The 19,540-nt window shown below is 41.0% G+C and overlaps 1 protein-coding gene across 3 annotated transcripts in view; it reads left to right on the top strand.

Annotated features, from left to right (window-relative positions):
* The window catches only part of Usp24 (ubiquitin specific peptidase 24), a 141,866-nt gene that overhangs the window by 53,543 nt on the left and 68,783 nt on the right, over window positions 1-19,540 (top strand). For 2 of the 3 annotated variants that reach the window (XM_052718723.1, XM_052718722.1), the window contains exons 15-25: window positions 46-207; window positions 408-455; window positions 2,047-2,106; window positions 6,024-6,131; window positions 6,750-6,899; window positions 8,066-8,197; window positions 8,989-9,100; window positions 15,071-15,147; window positions 16,096-16,236; window positions 16,624-16,677; window positions 18,119-18,234. In XM_052718723.1, coding sequence (XP_052574683.1) covers window positions 46-207; window positions 408-455; window positions 2,047-2,106; window positions 6,024-6,131; window positions 6,750-6,899; window positions 8,066-8,197; window positions 8,989-9,100; window positions 15,071-15,147; window positions 16,096-16,236; window positions 16,624-16,677; window positions 18,119-18,234 — 1,160 coding nt within the window. The remainder of the gene's footprint in view (window positions 1-45; window positions 208-407; window positions 456-2,046; window positions 2,107-6,023; window positions 6,132-6,749; window positions 6,900-8,065; window positions 8,198-8,988; window positions 9,101-15,070; window positions 15,148-16,095; window positions 16,237-16,623; window positions 16,678-18,118; window positions 18,235-19,540) is intronic. The other variant, XM_052718724.1, reaches the window with a different exon arrangement.

Below are 19,540 nucleotides of genomic sequence, written 5' to 3'. Positions count from 1 at the left end.
GTCTTCATGCTTATGAGGTGGCTCATCATAATGGTGCTATTGCAGGTGTTAGACGTTCTCTGGGAACTGGCTCACCTTCCAACCTTGCCCAGTAGCCTTATTCAGCAAGCCTTGGAGGAGCACCTGACAATCCTGAGCGATGCCTACGCAGTGAAGGAAGCAATCAAGAGGAGCTACATCATCAAGTGCATAGAAGACATTAAAAGGGTTGGTTCTGGCTTTCCTCTAATTTTGTTATCAGAGTAATAATGTTGTCTGAGTGATTAGAGCCAAGAGATTTTCCTCCTCTATTATGTAAACTAAGAGGAATGCCCTGTTTGGAAGCTGTTACTTTAGAGTCCAAATTTGGGAGCTGTAGGTTTTGTTTTTACCAAGTCACTTACATGTCTCTTAAAATGAATTTTCAGCCTGGAGAATGGTCAGGTTTGGAAAAAAACAAGAAAGATGGATTCAAGGTAAGTATTTGCATATGGAATCAACTAAGGTATTCTAATTTTATAATTACCTTTAATAAATTATATCATACTTTTAAAATATTTTAGGGTTTATTAGACTAATAATATACAGATGTGATCTTTATGAGCTGGGCTTTATTTAGAAGTTGGTAGCTGTTTTCCCTTAAAAGGAAAAAATTAGAGTTCCATTGAAAAAGTAATTTTTATAACTCTTAGGGAATTGTATAATTTTCAGCTTTATTTTCCTTTTAAGTTACTTCTAAAGTATATAGAATTTTTAAAGTACATTGAATTGTAAGTAAATTCTGTCCCCATCTTTCTTCCGCAAGGGAAAAATGAGTGTTCGTGGATAAAAGAGAAAGAAGGGAAAGGTGCATGTGGTGCTGGCTTTAGGTATTTGCCACACCTACACATGCATAAGCCTTTGTTCTCCTAACAGCCCTGATTCAGAACGGGCAGCGCTCCAGCTAGCCCAGCCTTAAAGCCCAGGCAGTGACAGGAACGATTTTGTTTTTGGAGTTTGGTATTAATAACATAGAAATGTTTCTGGTAAAAATAGATAGAGGCTTGGTATTTCATCAGCCAAACCTTTCCCTGGTTTCCACTGGTATTTCTTCAAAGGAGCTGGGATACTGCTGGCTTTCATCTGTATATCCACAGACACATAACTCTTGCTAACAAGCTTTGGCAATTACTGAGCTTTTGTGCACTCAGTTAATCTGGTTATAAAGTTTAGGTGGGGGTATAAGAATGTGGTGTTTCATATTTCTGATGCTGAAATTTGATCCCTGGAATTTTCTGCATGAGATCTAGCTTTAGTGATTTTAAAAAGCATTCATAAACTAGAGCTAGTAATGCTGGGGTTAAAAGGAATGATGAATGTTTAATTCAACAGCCTTGCTTGCTTTCTACTCAGATGGAATTTAAATTTTCCAGTTCCCTCAGCTCAGTGACTCAGACAATTTAGCAGTCTCTCTTCTTATGATTGAATAATTTTCATTGCGTTATTGAAATGTATATCCTTCAGTAGTATCAGTAAATGAAAAGGGGCCTCTAGGAAATGCTCTTTTCTTCTAGGCAACAGACATTTTTTTCTTTATAGATATGCAGGTCGAAGCTGAAGGGACATCTCCTTTCCTCCAGGGAAATAGCTCTTAAATCCAGAGCCTCCTTTGGCCCTTTGTTCTCCCTGTCACAGCTAAGCACCACTAGCTCTCCTAGTCAGCTGCATCCCTGTGTCTTCACTGCTTCTCTTGCAGTCATTCATTCATGTCTGTTGCTGTAGAGCAAGACAGTAGCGGAAGGAAGGGGACTATCTGGCCTTTTGGTGAGAGTCGAAAGGAATCCTCTTCCTTTTTACTCCCCTCCCCCCACTGCTCCCAGAGAGGAAATCCTAGTGCACTGTTGCTCTTTCCAAGGAACAATAGCTTACATTTTATGTAGCACTGCCAGTTGGCTAAGTGCTTCCCAGATACTCAAAGTACACGTTGCTGAAGGGGGGCAGTGGGAAGATCAAAGCCCCTGGCAGGGGAGTGAAGTATTTACTGCACTAAAGGTGTTTTTCTATGCTATGCCCTTTCCTGCCAGGCAGCAAGGTGGGCTGACTGGGGATTATGTCTCCCTGCCAGGCTACACAGAAACTAAGCGAAGGGTAAGACAAGCTCACCCACCTCTTACTCCCCTCCTGCCCTCAGCTACCTCTTCTCCCCAACTGGTTCTCCTTCCTGCTGCTTTTCACACTCCAAGTTCCCAAGTTCCACTGTCCTGTTGAGAAACTCTGACCTTGATCTCTGTAGACTCTGCCAAGGCACCCTCAGCTCCCTCGGTCCTCTTTCTTTGCTTCGCTTCCACTGTCCATCCCCACCCTTTGTCTCTTATTTCACTTCTTATTCCTTCAGTTAAAAAATTTCAATGTTCTCCTCCAAAAAATAATTACTAGACCAAAGTCAAACTATGTTTATTCCAGTGGTGTGTTTGCACATTCCATAGGCCATCTTTAGGGCTCCTAAGAGCACCTGGCAGACTTCTGGTAAATATAGCTCTCTTGCTTCTGCTCCCCTGCATCCTATGAAGACACAAAGCTGCCCCTAACCAGGTTGAATAGCCCTGGTCTGAAATACTTGGGACCTATGGTGTTTCCAATTTCAGAGCCTTTTGGATTTTAGAATATTTACATAAACTTTACTGGTTGAACATCCCAAATTCAAAATAAGAAAAGTTTTGAACATAATATTTAGCACTCAAAAAAGCTGTCAGTTTTAGAATTCAGATTTTTGGATTCAGGACAGTCGACCATTTGTTAGGGAGTTGCCTCTGTTTGCCGAAATATAGTAAAGCTAGCAAGATGTCCTCAGTACAAGTAGTCTCACTGTGGTGCAGTTAGTGGAGGGGAAAAGTCTTCTTAAAGACTTTCTTCCTGTACAAAAAAATTTATTTTGTTTCTAGATAAAACTAAAACTGAGCCAGGCGGTGGTGGCGCACGCCTTTAATCCCAGCACTCGGGAGGCAGAGCCAGGCAGATCTCTGTGAGTTCGAGGCCAGCCTGGATTACCAAGTGAGTTCCAGGAAAGGCGCAAAGCTACACAGAGAAACCCTGTCTCGAAAAACCAAAAAAAAAAAACAAAAAAAAAAAAAACTAAAACTGAAAAGCAAGACAGATGAGAAGTGGAGGATGTTCAGCCCTAAGAAGAGAGAACTCAAAGAATATGAATGGTTTCTTTAGGTCCTTAGAGGGTAAAAATGGAGAACTGGGGTGCACTTAGTTTTGTGTCTCCCGAGATACTGTATAGAGACATGTTTGGGTGTGAGAAGTCAGTGAAAAGTGTCTGGACAGAAGAAGGAGAATAGAAACAGAGGTTTGCAGCTTCCTCTGATGTCACTGTAATTTGGACAACACACTAAATTTAGTGAAATTATCAAATATATTCAGTTTATTTTCAACCATCCTCAGCAGTCAGAAGAGAGTACTTTTCAATTTTTCTTATAACTTCACAATATAATATCTTAGATAACAGTGATTAACATTTTTTTCTGATTGCTAACCTTCAGAGAGACTATCTCAGCAATGAGTCTTAAATTCCAATTTATATGATTTTTCTTTTAATTTTATTGTATAAAGAGTAACATTCAAAGTATACTTTCCTTTAACCATGATATACCTAATTAGTCATACTGTATTTTTTTAATGTTTCTACTTATTGCTAAAGGGTTTGTGTGAATTTATTATTATTATTATTATTATTATTATTATTATTATTATTATTGTTGTTGTAATCCTTTTGGAAGGTGTCGGTTCAAAATTAAGCCTCACAGTTTTGATCCTTGTCTTTTACAGTCTTGTTTGAGCAGAAAACCATTCTGGCTAACTTCAGAAGTAGTTGGCCTTCAATATATACCTTATTTCTATGATTTGAAGATGCTAGAGATTGCGGCCTGCATTACAGAGTTACAAAATTTGTAGAGAACAAAAGCAGAAACTACCTTTTGGGGTTGAAATTTAGCCGAGTTAGTACAGTGCTTATTTAGCATGAACAAGATCCAGGGTCATATCCCTAGCACCCCACAAGCCAAGTGTGATGACACATGCTTGTAATCCTAGCACTCAAGAAACAGAGGCAGGAGAAGCAGACTTTCAAGATCATCCTCAACACAGTTAGTTTGAGGCCAACATGGTACCTGAGACTCTGCCCCAACCCCAAGAAAAGTATGTTTACTAGCCATTGTTTAGACTCATAGCCAGAGGTTAAATGTAAGCGTGTTTTTGTTTTATCAATTATGTATAATTTCACCTTAAAACACTAATACTCATTATCTGTAGTAGTGTTTTGAACCATTCTGAAATCTTTGGTACTGGGGATACTAGGAATTAAGTCTAGGCCTTGACATGTAGGCAAATATGTTACATCCCAGCAGTCCTTGGGGCATACTGAAGCATGTGCGTATCTTTCAGAAAGTGACTTTTTCTTTGAGTGATGAATAGTACAGGTTGAGCAGCTTCTTATGAATTAGGGTGCAGCTTAAGGCAGAGAGGTACCAGTGCTGAGTGGTAGAGCCCTGAGCAAGGGAAGGGTCTGCATGCCAAGCTTTTGGCTTTGGAAATTACTTGAATTGTTTTGAGTTACAACAGGCGAGTTAATGTTATGTCATGATATAATGTTTCTGATAACATTTAAACAATAAACTAGTAACCCAAATTGGGGTTTAAAGGCCATCCTTGTTTGGTACTGCCTATAATAAATAACAGCTCAATTCAGATAACAGATAGATGAACAAATGCCTTTTGTATATAGGTAAGTTTGTATATAAAAGCTATGGACAGTTATAAAAGCTTACACTTAATGCTTAGTGGCTGGTAAGTGTCTTTTGAGTAGTATCAATTTGAGAAATATTAAAGGTCATAGAAATGTGTCTTAGAATCCAGGAAATATGGTATTTGGTCATTATTGGCTTATTTGGCTCATATATTTGAGATGAGGAAAAAGTATTATTTGGTAGCAACTTGCACACAGTAACCTATAGTAGTAGATGAGTTTCTTTAAAAGACTACAATACTTTTTTTCAACTAGGATCTTCATTTTGCAAAAAGATTTGATAAAATTACTTTAAAAATTTCAGCCTTTTAAATGAATGCTAAGGCTTTAGTTGAGGTTTTGGCTAATAATCAGTCAGTTGATTAATAGCATTTAGTCTGATACTTAGTAATTTTATTATGAGATTTTATAGTTCAAAAGATGCTATCAGTTAAAGGCCAATTCTCTTTAAGGAGAATTGCATGCACATCAGGTGTCTTTGATCTGCATCACAAAGATCTCATTGTCATACCAGTTTCAGAAGCAAATATATTTAATTTCAAAGCACTTGAAATATATTTCAAGTGCTTTGAAATTAAAGTGTAGCCTGAGTAAAATGTTTATAATATTTAATAAAAATAATAATGGGGTTGGATGGAGGAAGGGAAGTACTAGGAATTGAACCCAGGACCTCACACATGCTAAACACAGGCTCTACCTCTGAGCTCTATCCAAGTCCCTTAATAATTAAAACAGAATTACCTTTTATGAAATTATCTTAAGTAGAAATGTAAACAGATTGTATTTTCTTTACTACTTAACTCATTGTCAGTATCTTGATCAGATCATTGATACCTTAATCACATAATTAAAGAAAGCCATATTCTTAGTCTATTTTCCTTGCTAGCCAGTTCAATGTTAAGCTTTGCCATCAATTTACTTTATTGAGTGAACATGTCTTGGCAGCTCTGTGCTACTTAATCTGTCCTCTGAAGTTGCTAATTCCTTGTCGTCTGTATTTTGCTGATGTCCCCCTGTACATTTACTGTCATTTCACATCACTCCTGTTTGCAGTTCTTGGCCTTAGGAAATTGCATGCAGAATAAGAAGTTGAAGACTGAATTGTGATTGCATGGAGATAAGCTAAAAATAAGTAACATGAAAAGGAAAACAGTAGAATGTGCAACAAGGAAATAATGGACTTGGAAATTTTTTATAGCTAATAACTGACTGCCATTTACTTCTAAACTTAATTAATGTAACTTCTTTTTAACCCTAGTCATCTCAACTTAATAATCCGCAGTTTGTATGGGTGGTACCCGCTTTGCGTCAGCTCCATGAAATCACTCGTTCATTTATAAAACAGACCTATCAAAAGCAAGACAAGGTAGGAGCACACTTCTTACTTTTTGTTCTCATGTGCATAGCCTTTTGTAATAATTGTAATAAGCAAACCTGACTAAGGTTGTTGCATTGATAGCATCTCACTGACTTATGTTTATTAATGTCACTGATACTTATCATTTGGAACTCTTGAATTTCAATCACTCTACTTTCATGTCTGAGGAGGTTTTTCTTTTGTCCTAACTCTTCTCTTTGATTGCTTAATTTATTAAGATAACTAGACCACCTTTTAAAAAAATAATGATAACTCCAGAATTCGAAAAGATGACTTTGTCTAAGAGCTAGGTAGAACTTTCTCGATGTCAAAGATTTGGGGTTAGATCCAGGACTGCACATAAAGTGCAGTAGCTCTCTTCAAGGATCCATTTCTCTTTTAGATGCAAAATAATAGCAATGTCTTAGTTCCCTGGGAGGAGGGTACTTATTGATAAGAGTAATAAGAAATCAGTACCCAATAAAATACCAGATTGATCTGTTAACTGTCATGGGACGTCTCCTGTTTGCTCTTTCATCTGGGACTACATTGTAAAATAAAAGCTATATTAAGCTGGCCAAATGACTGCAGTCTCACGCCACTTTCGTTTTTGTTGTTTTTGTTAAGAGCATTATTCAAGACCTGAAGAAAAATTTTGAAATAGTCAAGTTGGTAACAGGAAGTTTACTAGCTTGTCATCGACTTGCAGCAGCTGTGGCTGGTCCTGGAGGCTTGACTGGCTTGACACTGGTGGATGGCCGCTACACTTACCGAGAGGTATCAGGCACTGTGCTTTCGTTTGGTGGTTTTCAGCATTCATTGAACTTTTTCTATTTGAACTGTAAAAGAAATATTTGTTGGGTACAACTGTAAAAGGGTACTGTGAGCTATCTTTGTAATGAGGGAACAATTTTGAATCTTAACTATAATTTCATTAGATTTACTAATTTGTGTTTTTGCTTGCATGGTATATGTGTAACACATGTGGGCCTGGCACTCATAGAGGTCAGAAGAGGGTATCAGGTTCCCTGGAACTGAAGCAACAGGTGGTTGTGAATCACCATGTAGGTGCTGGGAATTGAACCCAAGTCCTCTGCAAGAGCAGTAAGTGCTCTTAACCCACTGTGCCATCTCTCCAGTACTTAACTATAATTTCAAATTGAAGTTTAGAAAAATAGTATTTGTTAGCAACAGTTGTTAGCTCTGTAGACCATGCATTTTGTTTTTAGATCAATTGATTGCTAATGATGTTTTTAAAAATCTTAGCTGGGTATAGTGCCTCACATAGCAGTAATCCAGGATTCCAGAGACCAGTGGTTCTCAACCATTCTAATGCTAGGATCCTTTAATACGGTTCCTCATGTTGTGGTGACCCCCAACCATAAAATTATTTTGTTGTTACTTCATAACTGTAATTTTGCTGCTTTTATGAATCATAATGTAAATAATCTGATATGCAGGATATTGATATGTGGCACCTGTGAAAGGGTCATTCGACCTCCTCCCCCAAGCAGTTGTGATTTCACAGGTTGAGAACTGCTGCCGTAGGCTGAGACAGGAGAATTTTTGTGAACTCATGGCATGGGCTGTAGATTGACTTCTAAGCTATTCTGGAATTCAGAGTAAGACCTTGTCTCATCCAAAACAAAACAACAAAAAACTACCAGAAACAACACTTAACTTCACCACTTATAGGCATGGTGGTTCCTTTTGAGATTACTGAAATTGAATTTGATTTACATCTAAAATCAACTGACTTTGTAATTAATTTGAGGTTGCTTCTGCTGCATTGTTATTGGCTAAGTCCACTTCTCACATTTACTTCATCATAAATTCCATGAGTAGCGTTGGGTGTCAAGCTGTTTTGTAGTTTTATCATAATGTTCCTTTTAGGGGTGGATGCCTCCAGTGAGATAACTAGTTGCATTATTGCTTTTTTTCAGTATTTAGAGGCACATCTGAAATTTCTAGCATTTTTCTTACAAGAAGCTACACTGTATCTGGGGTGGAACCGAGCCAAAGAAATCTGGGAGTGCCTTGTGACTGGCCAGGATGTCTGCGAGTTAGATCGAGAGGTTTGTAAGATGGTCCCGAAATGGGGCACTCTGCTGTGTGTTTCATCTTGTTTGTGTGTTTTGGATCCTCTGTTTGTGTTGTTTCCATGAACATTAATGGCAGAGTAGGAACTGCAAGTACTAGAAAAAAAATGTCCTAAAAGAAATCCATGATATACGTAAATGTGTGAGCTCTTTGATCATTTTGATTCAGTTCTGGGTCAAGTACTAAAATCTACAAAATGAATATTGATGAAGAATTATGGGTATAATTTAGTTTTCTCCTTTCCTGTGAAACTAATTTTATTTATTTATAATAAATCAACTAATTTTAAATCACTACTAAAAAACTTAGTTTCTCAAAGTGATGTTGTATCCCCAGAAATGGTAACATGAGTCAAGAGCAGCTAAAACAAATGGAAACACTTATTTTGATGTTTGCAGTTGCTAACTGAGTCTTGGTTTCCTCTCAATTTACAGAATAATAGTAACTTCTTCATAGGCATACTGAAAGGACTGAGTTTGTGATGGTGCTTAACACTGTGCCTGGCATACGCGAGGCTTGATTGCGTGCTGCTGGGAAGACTTAAGTATAAAATCCAGTGAAAAGTGGAAGTGCACAATCACCAGGAGAAAGACCTATTAACCGTTCCCACTCGCTCCAGAGTTCCAGACATTTCAGCTTTGAGTATAGTTTAGCAGTTACAGAAGTGTTAGAAGGATTGAAAGTGGTCTCTTTCCTGTCCAGATGTCCTGTGGTTTTGTGCGATGGATTGTGGTTGGTCTTAGGGCAGTTCTGTCTTGATCCACAGATGTGTTTTGAGTGGTTTACAAAAGGGCAGCATGATCTCGAGAGTGACGTTCAGCAGCAGCTCTTCAAGGAGAAAATTCTGAAACTGGAGTCCTATGAGATCACCATGAATGGTAGGGAAAGCTTACAACTGTTTGTTTTAGATGTTTTTACAGTAAGAGATTTCATTCGTAAATTTAATCCTACATCTCAGAGCCAGCTGAACAGTTTGGAATATCCTTGTGGAATTCTTCGCATGCATATCCACATGGTACCTTACTGAGATTTAAAATTATATAGCCTAATAGATTAAATTGTCAAATTATCTTTCTGGTATTCCTTAATAAATAAGATTCATTAGGTAAAAATATATCAAAGTATATAATGCTTTCTTTCAGTTGTTTCTTTTGGCTAAGTTATTTTATTGACATTCAGTTCATGTGCCATAAAAATCACTTTGTAAATATACAGTCAGCAACTTTTAGTCTGCACTCACTCATGCAGCCTTGACTTCTTTCTAACATATAAACATTGTCACCCCAAAGAAGAGCTCTGTGCTCATTGGCAGCCACTCTCGGGCCTTCCCTTGGCCAGCCTCTACCCTTTTTCCCCTTTGGATTGGCCAATCTGAACATTCGGTATATGTGAGATCATACATACGATTTGGCATCTTTTGTACCTGTTTTCTCTGATTGTGGTTGAGCTTAATGTTTTCAAGGCACACCCAGTTGTTGTATGTATTACTTTAGGAGGATAATATTTCACTGTAGATGTCCCATAGTTTGTTAATTCATCATTCAATGAACATTTGTTGCTACCACTTAGAGCTATAAACATTCATGCAGCAGTTTTTGTGTTTCCATTTCTTTTGGTTATGAAGTTTAGAGTCACATTACCATGAAATCTAACCTTGAGCATCTGTCACACTGTTTTGCAAAGGGCTACACTATTTTATAATCCCACCAGCAATGTTCCAATTTTCTACATTGCCAGTACTTATTATCTATCTGCCTTTTCAAAGATGTCCTGGTGGGTAGTGACTTATGTCCTGTAGTTAAGACTTGCTTTTTCTTGATAACTAATGATACTGAGCTATCTATTCAGGTTGGTTTTTGTCTATGTGTATAGGTTCTTTAGAGAAATGTCTAGTTGCACTTTCGACTATATTTTGATTAGGCTGTTGTGAAGTAAGGTCTCTTTATATACTCTAGGTATTAGCTCTTTAGCAGATACATAGTTTATCAAAATCCCTATTTTGTATGTTGTGTTCTTTTCTTAATAGTGTCCTTTGAAGCACGAAAGTTTTAAAATTTTTTTGTTTGTTTGTTTGTTTCAAGCATTTTATTATATTTAAATCAGATATCATTCTAAGAAGGCATGTAACATACACATTTGTACATAGCATCTTTCAATTAAAAATGTACAGGTGGGGCAGTGTTTTTAGTGGAAAGCTTGAATTTTTTTTAAATCGGGCTATTAGATACTCATTGTGTTATATACACAGGTAAAGTAGGTAATCCAAGAGGTATAGCAGCAGTCCTTCAATGGCCTATACACCGGAAAGTAATATGCATCCTCCCACCACCGCCGCCTTCTAGCGGTTTCCTTCAGAAAGCTGACCAGCTCCTCCATACCCTTCAAGGCTGGTGATTGTTTGAGTTCACGTTTGAGGTGGTAGTTTCATGGAGAGTCGTATCTGAGTTGTCCTCTTTACTTTCTACATAAGAATGTCTGTTCTTGAAGAAATCTGATACATACACAGCAACTAATATTGCAACCACGGCTCCTTGGACGAGTCCAACCATCACGTCACTCCAGTGGTGTTTGTAGTCAGAAACTCAAGAAAGGCCCACATATATGGATAAAGCAACAAGACCAAACTGCAGTGTGGGGCGTAAGAGTCTTGCCCATCTTCCTTCATCCTGGTTTGAAGATAAAGCGCTGTAAACAGAATGCAGTACATGGAAAACGAAGAGCGCTCAGCCTGGCCCATTCTGCAGTACCCCCTCAGTACCCGAGGCGCAGTCGCTTGGGGGCCGCCGCCATCCCGCGGCGAACCTCTCGGGCATTGGCTCTCCCGACCCACCGCGGCTGTCCGTCCCAACCGCCGCCCGCCCCGGTAGCCGTCCTGCCGGAGACCATGTTCGACAAGACGCGGCTGCCATACGTGGCCCTCGATGTGCTGTGCGTCTTGCTGGATGATTGCCGGAGAAAGTCTGTCTGTTCACTTTAATACCTTGCAATCAAATTCCTTTGTCGGCAATCACTATATAGCCAGTGTTTACAAAGCCATCGGAGCCTTTTTGTTCGGAGCCGCAGCCAGCCAGTCCCTGACTGACATTGCCAAGTATTCTATAGGCAGACTGCGTCCTCACTTCTTGGCTGTTTGTGACCTTGATTGGTCGAAAGTTTTAAATTTTGAAAAAGTCTACTTTACATGTATTTTCTTTTGCTGCTTGTGGGTTGTTGTTACTGCTTTAGTTCGTTTGTTTTTTTAGGACAGGGTTTCATTATGTAGCCCCGGCTGCTCTGGAACTTGCTATGTAAGCCACTCCAACCTTGAAACCCCCACCCCTACCCCCAGCCTGCCTCTGCCTCCTGAGTGCCAGGATTAAAGGTGTATGGTTTGCCTGCGCTTTCTTTTCCCAACAAATGAGCATTTATTTCTTTGTTAAATAGGATTATACTAATTATAGGTTTAGATAAAATTTTTCTTCCTTTAGTTTCATATCAATGTTAATTTTAATTAAATGTATTTAATAGTTGCTATATAGTACAGATAATAACATATTGTGATTGATGTACACCAGTATGAAACCCTGAAGGATTTTACTTTTTTTTATTAACGTACGAACCACGGTTTCCCCTCCCTACTCTCCCTACTCTCCTCCTGTTCCCTTCCCCCTCTTCCTTCCTTACTGCCCCCCCATCCATTCCTCAGAAAGGGTAAGGCCTCCCATGGGGATCAACAAAGCATGGCATATCAAGTTGAGGCAGAACCAAGCTTCCCCCTCCCCCCCCTCCCCCGCATCAAGGCTGAGCAAGGCATCCACCTAGGGAGTAGGTTCCAAAAAGCCACCTTATGCACCAGGGACAGGGCCCTACAAACACACCAAACTACAGAACTGTCACCCACATGCTGAGGGCCTAGGTTGGTCCCTGCAGGCTCCCTAGCTGTCCATCTAGAGTCAGTGAGCTCCCACAAGCTCAGGTCAGCTGTTTTTGTGGGTTTCCTCATCATGATCTTGACCCTCCTCCATTTCCTCAGCTGGACTCCCGGAGCTCAGCCCAGGGCTTAGCTGTGGATCTCTGTATCTGCTCCCATCAGTTACTGGATGAAGAGTCTCTGATGACAGTTAGGGTGGTCACCAACCTGATTACAGGAGAAGGCCAGTTTAGGCACCCTCTTTATTATTGCTAGGAATCTTAGCTGGGGTCATCCTCGTGGATTCCTGGGAGTTTCCCTGGCATAAATGATAAACAGGCTGAGAAGGAAATCAGAGAAACAACATCCTTTGCAATAACCACAAATAATATAAAATATCTTGGGGTAACTCTAACCAAACATGTGAAAGACCTGTATGACAAGAACTTTAAGTCTTTGAAGAAAGAAATTAAAGAAAATATCAGAAAATGGAAAGATCTTCCATACTCTTAGATAGGTAGAATTAACATAGTAAAAATGGCAATCTTACCAAAAGCAATCTACAGATTCAGTGCAATCCCCTTCAAAATCCCAACACAATTCTTCACAGACTTGGAAAGAACAATACTCTACTTCATGTGGAAAAACAAAAAACCCAAGATAGCTAAAATAATCCTGTACAATAAAGGACCTTCCAGAGGCATCACCATCCCTGACTTCAAGCTCTACTATAGGGCTATAATAATAAAAAACAGCTTGGTATTGACATAAAAACAGACACGTGGATCAATGGAATTGAATCAAAGACCCTGACGTAAATCTGCCTACCTGTGAACACCTGGTATTTGACAAAGTAGCCAAAATTATACAATGGAAAAAAGAAAGCATCTTCAACAAATGGTGCTGCTGTAACTGGATGTCACCATGTAGAAGATTGCAAATAGATCCATATCTATTGCCATGCACAAAACTCAAGTCCAAGTGGATCAAAGACCTCGACATAAATCCAGTCACATTGAACCTGATAGAAGAGAAAGTGGAAGGTAGTCTTGAACACGTCGGCACAGGAGACAACTTCTTAAATGTAACACAGGTAGCGCAGACACTGAGAACAACAATTAGTAAATGGGACCTCCTGAAACTGAAAAGCTTCTCTAAGGCAAAGGACACGATCAATAAGACAAAATGGCAGCCTACAGAATGGGAAAAGATCTTCACCAACCCCACATCTGACAGAGGGCTGATCTCCAAAATATATAACGAACTTAAGAAACTAGACATCAGAACACCAAATAATCCAATTTTAAAATGAGGTCCCAAACTAAAGAGAGAATTCTTAACAGAAGAATCTCAAATGGCCGAAAGGCATTTAAGGAATTGCTCAACATCCTTAGTCATCAGGGAAATGCTTGTGCTTTTTTAAAGGTGTCTTTGGTTTTTTGAGATGAGATCTGACTATGCTGCCCAGGCTGGCCTGGAGCTTCTGGGCTCAAGCAGTCTTCACACCTGTGCACATTGGGTAGATGTGACTGCAGGCCTGCACCACACACAGCCTGCACCACACACAGCCTGCACCGCACACAGTCTACGCCACACACTGCCTGAACCACACACTGCCTGCACCACACACAGCCTGCACCACCACACAGCCTGAACCACAGACTGCCTGCACCACCACACAGCCTGAACCACACACTACCTGCACCACCACACAGCCTGAACCACACACAGCCTGCACCACCACACAGCCTGAACCACACACTGCCTGCACCGCACACAGCCTGCACCACCGCACACAGCCTGAACCACCACACACAGCCTGCACTGCACACAGCCTGCATCACCACACACAGCCTGAACCACCACACACAGCCTGCACCAACACAGCCTGCGCCACACACTGCCTGCACCGCACACAGTCTACACCACACACAGTCTGAACCACCACACACTGCCTGCACTGCACACAGCCTGCACCAACACACACAGCCTGCACCGCACAGCCTGTACCATCACACACACCCTGCACTGCACACAGCCTGCACCACCACACACAGCCTGCACCACACACAGCCTGCACCGCACACAGCCTGCACCGCACACAGCCTGCACTGCACACAGTCTGCACCGCACACAGCCTGCACTGCACACAGCCTGCACCGCACACAGCCTGCACCACACACAGTCTGCACCGCACACTGCCTGCACTGCACACAGCCTGCACCACCACACAGCCTGAACCGCACACTGCCTGCACCGCACACAGCCTGCATCACCACACACAGCCTGAACCACCACACACAGCCTGCACCAACACAGCCTGCGCCACACACTGCCTGCACCGCACACAGTCTACACCACACACAGTCTGAACCACCACACACTGCCTGCACTGCACACAGCCTGCACCAACACACACAGCCTGCACCGCACAGCCTGTACCATCACACACACCCTGCACTGCACACAGCCTGCACCACCACACACAGCCTGCACCACACACAGCCTGCACCACACACAGCCTGCACCACACACAGCCTGCACCGCACACAGCCTGCACCGCACACAGCCTGCACCGCACACAGCCTGCACCGCACACAGCCTGCACAACACACAGTCTGCACCGCACACTGCCTGCACTGCACACAGCCTGCACCACCACACAGCCTGAACCACACACTGCCTGCACCACACACAGTCTGCACCGCACACTGCCTGCACTGCACCACACTGCCTGCACCGCACACAGCCTGCACCGCACACAGCCTGCACCGCACACAGCCTGCACCGCACACAGCCTGCACTGCACACAGCCTGCACCACACACAGCCACTGCACTTTTGATACCTATTCAAGAAACCATTGCTAGGAGCATTGTAGCCTTCACTTCTGACTCACTTTACTCTTCATCGATTGTCTCTCTGAGTGCATGGGTTTGACTGGCATTCTGTAATTTTAGGTTTCAACTTATTTAAGACTTTTTTTGAAAATGTGAATCTCTGTGATCATCGATTGAAAAGACAAGGAGCTCAATTGGTACGTACCATACTTTGAATTATTTGATATAGCTTGATATTTAGAAAAAGAAAAAAAAGCCTGTTTTCTAATGGGTAGAAAACATAAACATATTTGTTTAAGTAAGGAGGTCTTTTTCCCTCTGTACTCAGGCATTAGTCGCAAAGGCTCCCTTTGAAGGCACTGGTAGATGCATGCCTAATACTGTCTCCCTTCAGTAGCTGCCTGGGGAGTCTGCTCACTCTCTATCTCTCTCATCTAGGAGCAGCCCTGAACCTGTGGTTATCAGGTGGATTTCTAGGAGCATTGATCCAGTAGGCTTCCACATAGCAATTCATGTGTACCTGAGAATGACAAAGATGTTCATCCTAGGATGTCAGTGGCAAGGATTGCAGGGGGAAATGTGGGAACAGACTTACTAAGTAGGACAGTGGGGACCCATAGAATGCTTATATTCACCTTTTCTGTCCTTAAGACAGAAAAGCACTAGTCTTTTCTAAGTCCCTGTTACTTAGATCTTGCTACCTAAGGTGGTCAGAATATTTACAAGATACTGTAAGTGTGGTATCCTGCTATTTCTAACCCAGCTTTGGAAATGACTGGATCGGGTTCCCAGAATTAATAGCCACTTCAGTCTTGACTCGTTTCTTTTGAAGAGAAGTCCATAAAGACGCTATTTGCCTCACTTTTCAGTTTCTGATTGACTAGCTTCTCTGGGTAGATGTCTGCCTTATATCAGGAACATCTGGAGAAACATCTCTGCACCTCTTCTGATTGCCATGGAGGGTGCCTGTTGTTGCTGTGGTTGGTTGGTTTTCGTATGAGAGTTCCACGTCAGTACAGTAGTGGTTTTTGATAAAGTGTCTTCATTTTGTTAGAGGTTCAGATTCAATGATGTAACAGAAAATAATTACCTGTGATGTAATAATAGTGTGCTGTTTAATTTATATATATTTTAATTTTACACAGTATGTAGAAAAGCTGGAATTGATAGGAATGGATTTCATTTGGAAAATAGCCATGGAATCACCTGATGAAGAAATTGCTAATGAAGCTATTCAATTAATCATAAACTACAGTTACATTAATCTAAATCCTAGGTTAAAGAAGGTGAGTATCCAAGGGGAAATGTTACTCAGACACAAAAATTAAAAAATTATAAGCCAGGCAGTGCTGTTGAACACCTTTAAAACACCTTTAATCCCAGCACTCAGAAGGCAGAGGCAGGCGGATCTCTGTGAGTTTGAGGACAGCCTTGTCTACAGAGCGAGATCCAGGACAGGCTCCAAAGCTATACAGAGAAACCCTGTCTTGGGGGGGGGGGGGGGGGCGTGTGTGTGTGTGTGTGTGTGTGTGTGTGTGTGTGTGTGTATTTGTTATTGGTAAGTTGTGGTCCTTGTTGTATCACAATTTGACTTACTTTGGTATTTTGTCTTGACTAATGTTTGCAATTAAATGCCTACGTCTAATTTTAATTTCCATACCTCCTACTTTCAGGACTCAGTGTCTTTACATAAGAAATTCATTGCTGATTGTTATACGAGACTAGAAGTGAGTAACTTGTTTTTAAATTCTTGTCTTTTAAATGAGTTCTTCTCCCCTTTCATAAGTTTGTATTTTGGGATAATGTATCATGCTGGTATTTGTGGCTAGATACTCTTGGAAAATTGATCAAAAGTACCGTGTCATGGTATGGGAATAGCAATTTGCATTGATGTTGGTCCGGGGTTAAGTGCTCCTGCAAAGCATGAGGACCTATATCCAGGTCTAGGTGCTAGCATTGCTACTGGGGTCTGTAACTCCAGTACTGGAGGCGAATCCGGGGGCTCACTTGTCCAGCAAGTCCAACCAGACCACTGAGCTTCAGGTTCAGTGAGGAGACCCTGTATCATAAGACAAGGTGGAGAGCAATAGAGGAGGGTACCTAATACTAACCTCTGCCTCCACACACATGTGCTCACACATGTACTCATGAGCATGAGTGCCTGTGCATGCATGCGCACACACCTACCAAATGCACTCAGTAGAAAATCTTACCCTCTATCTCATCCCTTCCCTCTCTTATCTATCTTTCTACCTATCTCCCACTTGTGGGACATAAGGAACCATCTACTGTTTGTATATTCCACTTTGGTAGTAGAATATCTGTGTTTCACGTAATTTATACAATAAATGCCATTTAAAACAGCAGTAAGAAACTTGAAAAGAAGCAAATGATGTTGGATCTCTTTGTACATTAGAAGCCTATGGTTTAATATCTCATATTTATTTTGATCGTCTTAGTTCTATCATAATGGTTAAAGCACTGAAGATTAATGTTCAGTTGAAATCTGTGCTTAAGTTTTATAGGAGTATTCCAAAAGTATGAAATGCCACTGTCCCCAGATGTTACTAATAAGCTAATCTTCCTTGTACTTTATACAATATTCCCAAAATTGTGACTTCCATACAAATATGTCTTCATTAAAAAACACTGAAATAGTCAAGTTCTTCTGTATATGAAGTACAGTAAGGTATTAACATATCTCAACTATTCCTTTTAATATTTTTGATGATTGGTATGTGGGGTGTGTGTGTGTGTGTGTGTGTGTGTGTGTGTGTGTTGTCATAGCACGAGAGGGATATTGGCATGCTATGTCGCATATGTGGAGGTCAGAAGACACAGTTTTTTCTGGAATGAGTTCTCCTCTCTTTACATGGGTTCCAGGGATTCACCTCCGCTCATCAGGCTTTCTTGGCAAGGGTTTTACCTGCTGAGCCATCTCATAGCCCTCAGCTAGCTCTTATTTTGCTTCCTAGGGATTATTTGGTGGAGACTTTGATTGTCACAACTGGAAGGAGTCTTGTTGGCACCTAGTGGTTAGAGGCCAGGGATCCTGCTAAGCACCTTGCAATGTCCAGGCAGCTTCTGCAATGAGAAGTTAGCCCCAGTGCTGGAGGCCAGGTTGAGAAACCGGATCTGGAATGATGAGTGATTACTTGTACCTTACAGGCAGCCAGTTCAGCACTCGGTGGCCCCACTCTAACACATGCTGTGACCCGAGCAACAAAAATGCTCACTGCAACAGCAATGCCAACTGTAGCGACATCAGTTCAGTCTCCATACAGGTAAGTGGCTTCAAAACTCAACACGAACACACAACACAAACGTATGCTTTAAAAATGCCAACTGTAGCGACATCAGTTCAGTCTCCATACAGGTAAGGGGCTTCAAAACTCAACACGAACACACAACACAAACATAAGCTTTAAAAATGTTGGTGCTATGCCATCCCCAACGTCTTTCACTGGTGTCCTCATTTCATGTCCTAGCTTCTGCAAACTGTTGTATCTTGGAGAATTGTGTGTCCTAATGTCCACCTTTGTCAGTGTTGTGAAGATCTGTAGGTCCTCAGCAGAGTCACCCTACTGTTGTTTATTCCACCCATCTGCCCTGTGGACACATTCTTTTGTTTTTACTTCATTTTCTACTACTTTGACTGTGTATAACCGAGTAGTCTACTCTTAAGGATTTCATAAAGGTATGTTCATTGGGCAAAGATTTTTTTTCATGTTTGAAATATTTACACAGATAAAGGTTTTCTCCTTGAGCAGTCAGTCCCAAGGCATGGAGGAAAGAAAAGGAAATGAAAAATGCTGATTAAAATTCTGCTCTATAATATAATCACAGCCCACTAAAATAGTCACCTAAAATTACTTTTAAAAAAAAAAAAGTGAGAACTTTATCATCAAATAATATTTGTGTGACAACTTTGAATTGACCTTCACATTGCTGCTTAAAGTTTTAAAGTGTTAGTAGACTCTGAGTATAGTGTTTACTGAAGTTCTTTAAAACAGTGAAGAGAAACACTGTTTACTCATCTGAAATTGGGGTGTCACGAGCGCTTCATTCCTCATAAGCAGCCTCACATCATTGGTGCTGCACAGAAGAGCTTCCTCCGAGTATCACTCTGCTGCCCTCTGCAGGTAGCTCTGTGTACAGTCCTTTTCTACTGGAGCAGTTGTGTGTGTTTTCACTTGTTGAGATAATATTTTTTTCCCTCTCCAAGCCTTCCTTAAGAAAAGTAATCAATAGCCGGGCGGTGGTGGCGCACGCCTTTAATCCCAGCACTCGGGAGGCAGAGCCAGGCGGATCTCTGTGAGTTCGAGGCCAGCCTGGACTACCATGTGAGTTCCAGGAAAGGCGCAAAGCTACACAGAGAAACCCTGTCTCGAAAAACCAAAAAAAAAAAAAAAAAAGAAAAGTAATCAAGACAGTGTCTTTTCCCAAATTCTTTAATATCTGTTTTTAGAAAAATGATCTTAGTATTAGATGTTATATTTTATTAATACAAAGGAATGGAACAAAACTCAGCCCCCCAGACCTCATTTTTAGATGGTAGACGTGATTATAGAGTTCATGATAAGAACAAGT

The sequence above is a fragment of the Peromyscus californicus genome, unplaced genomic scaffold, assembly GCF_007827085.1.
Source record: "Peromyscus californicus insignis strain IS unplaced genomic scaffold, ASM782708v3 Scaffold_5__1_contigs__length_169319896, whole genome shotgun sequence".
In the NCBI taxonomy this organism is placed as follows: domain Eukaryota; kingdom Metazoa; phylum Chordata; class Mammalia; order Rodentia; family Cricetidae; genus Peromyscus; species Peromyscus californicus.
This window is presented reverse-complemented; position numbering and strand designations above follow the sequence as displayed.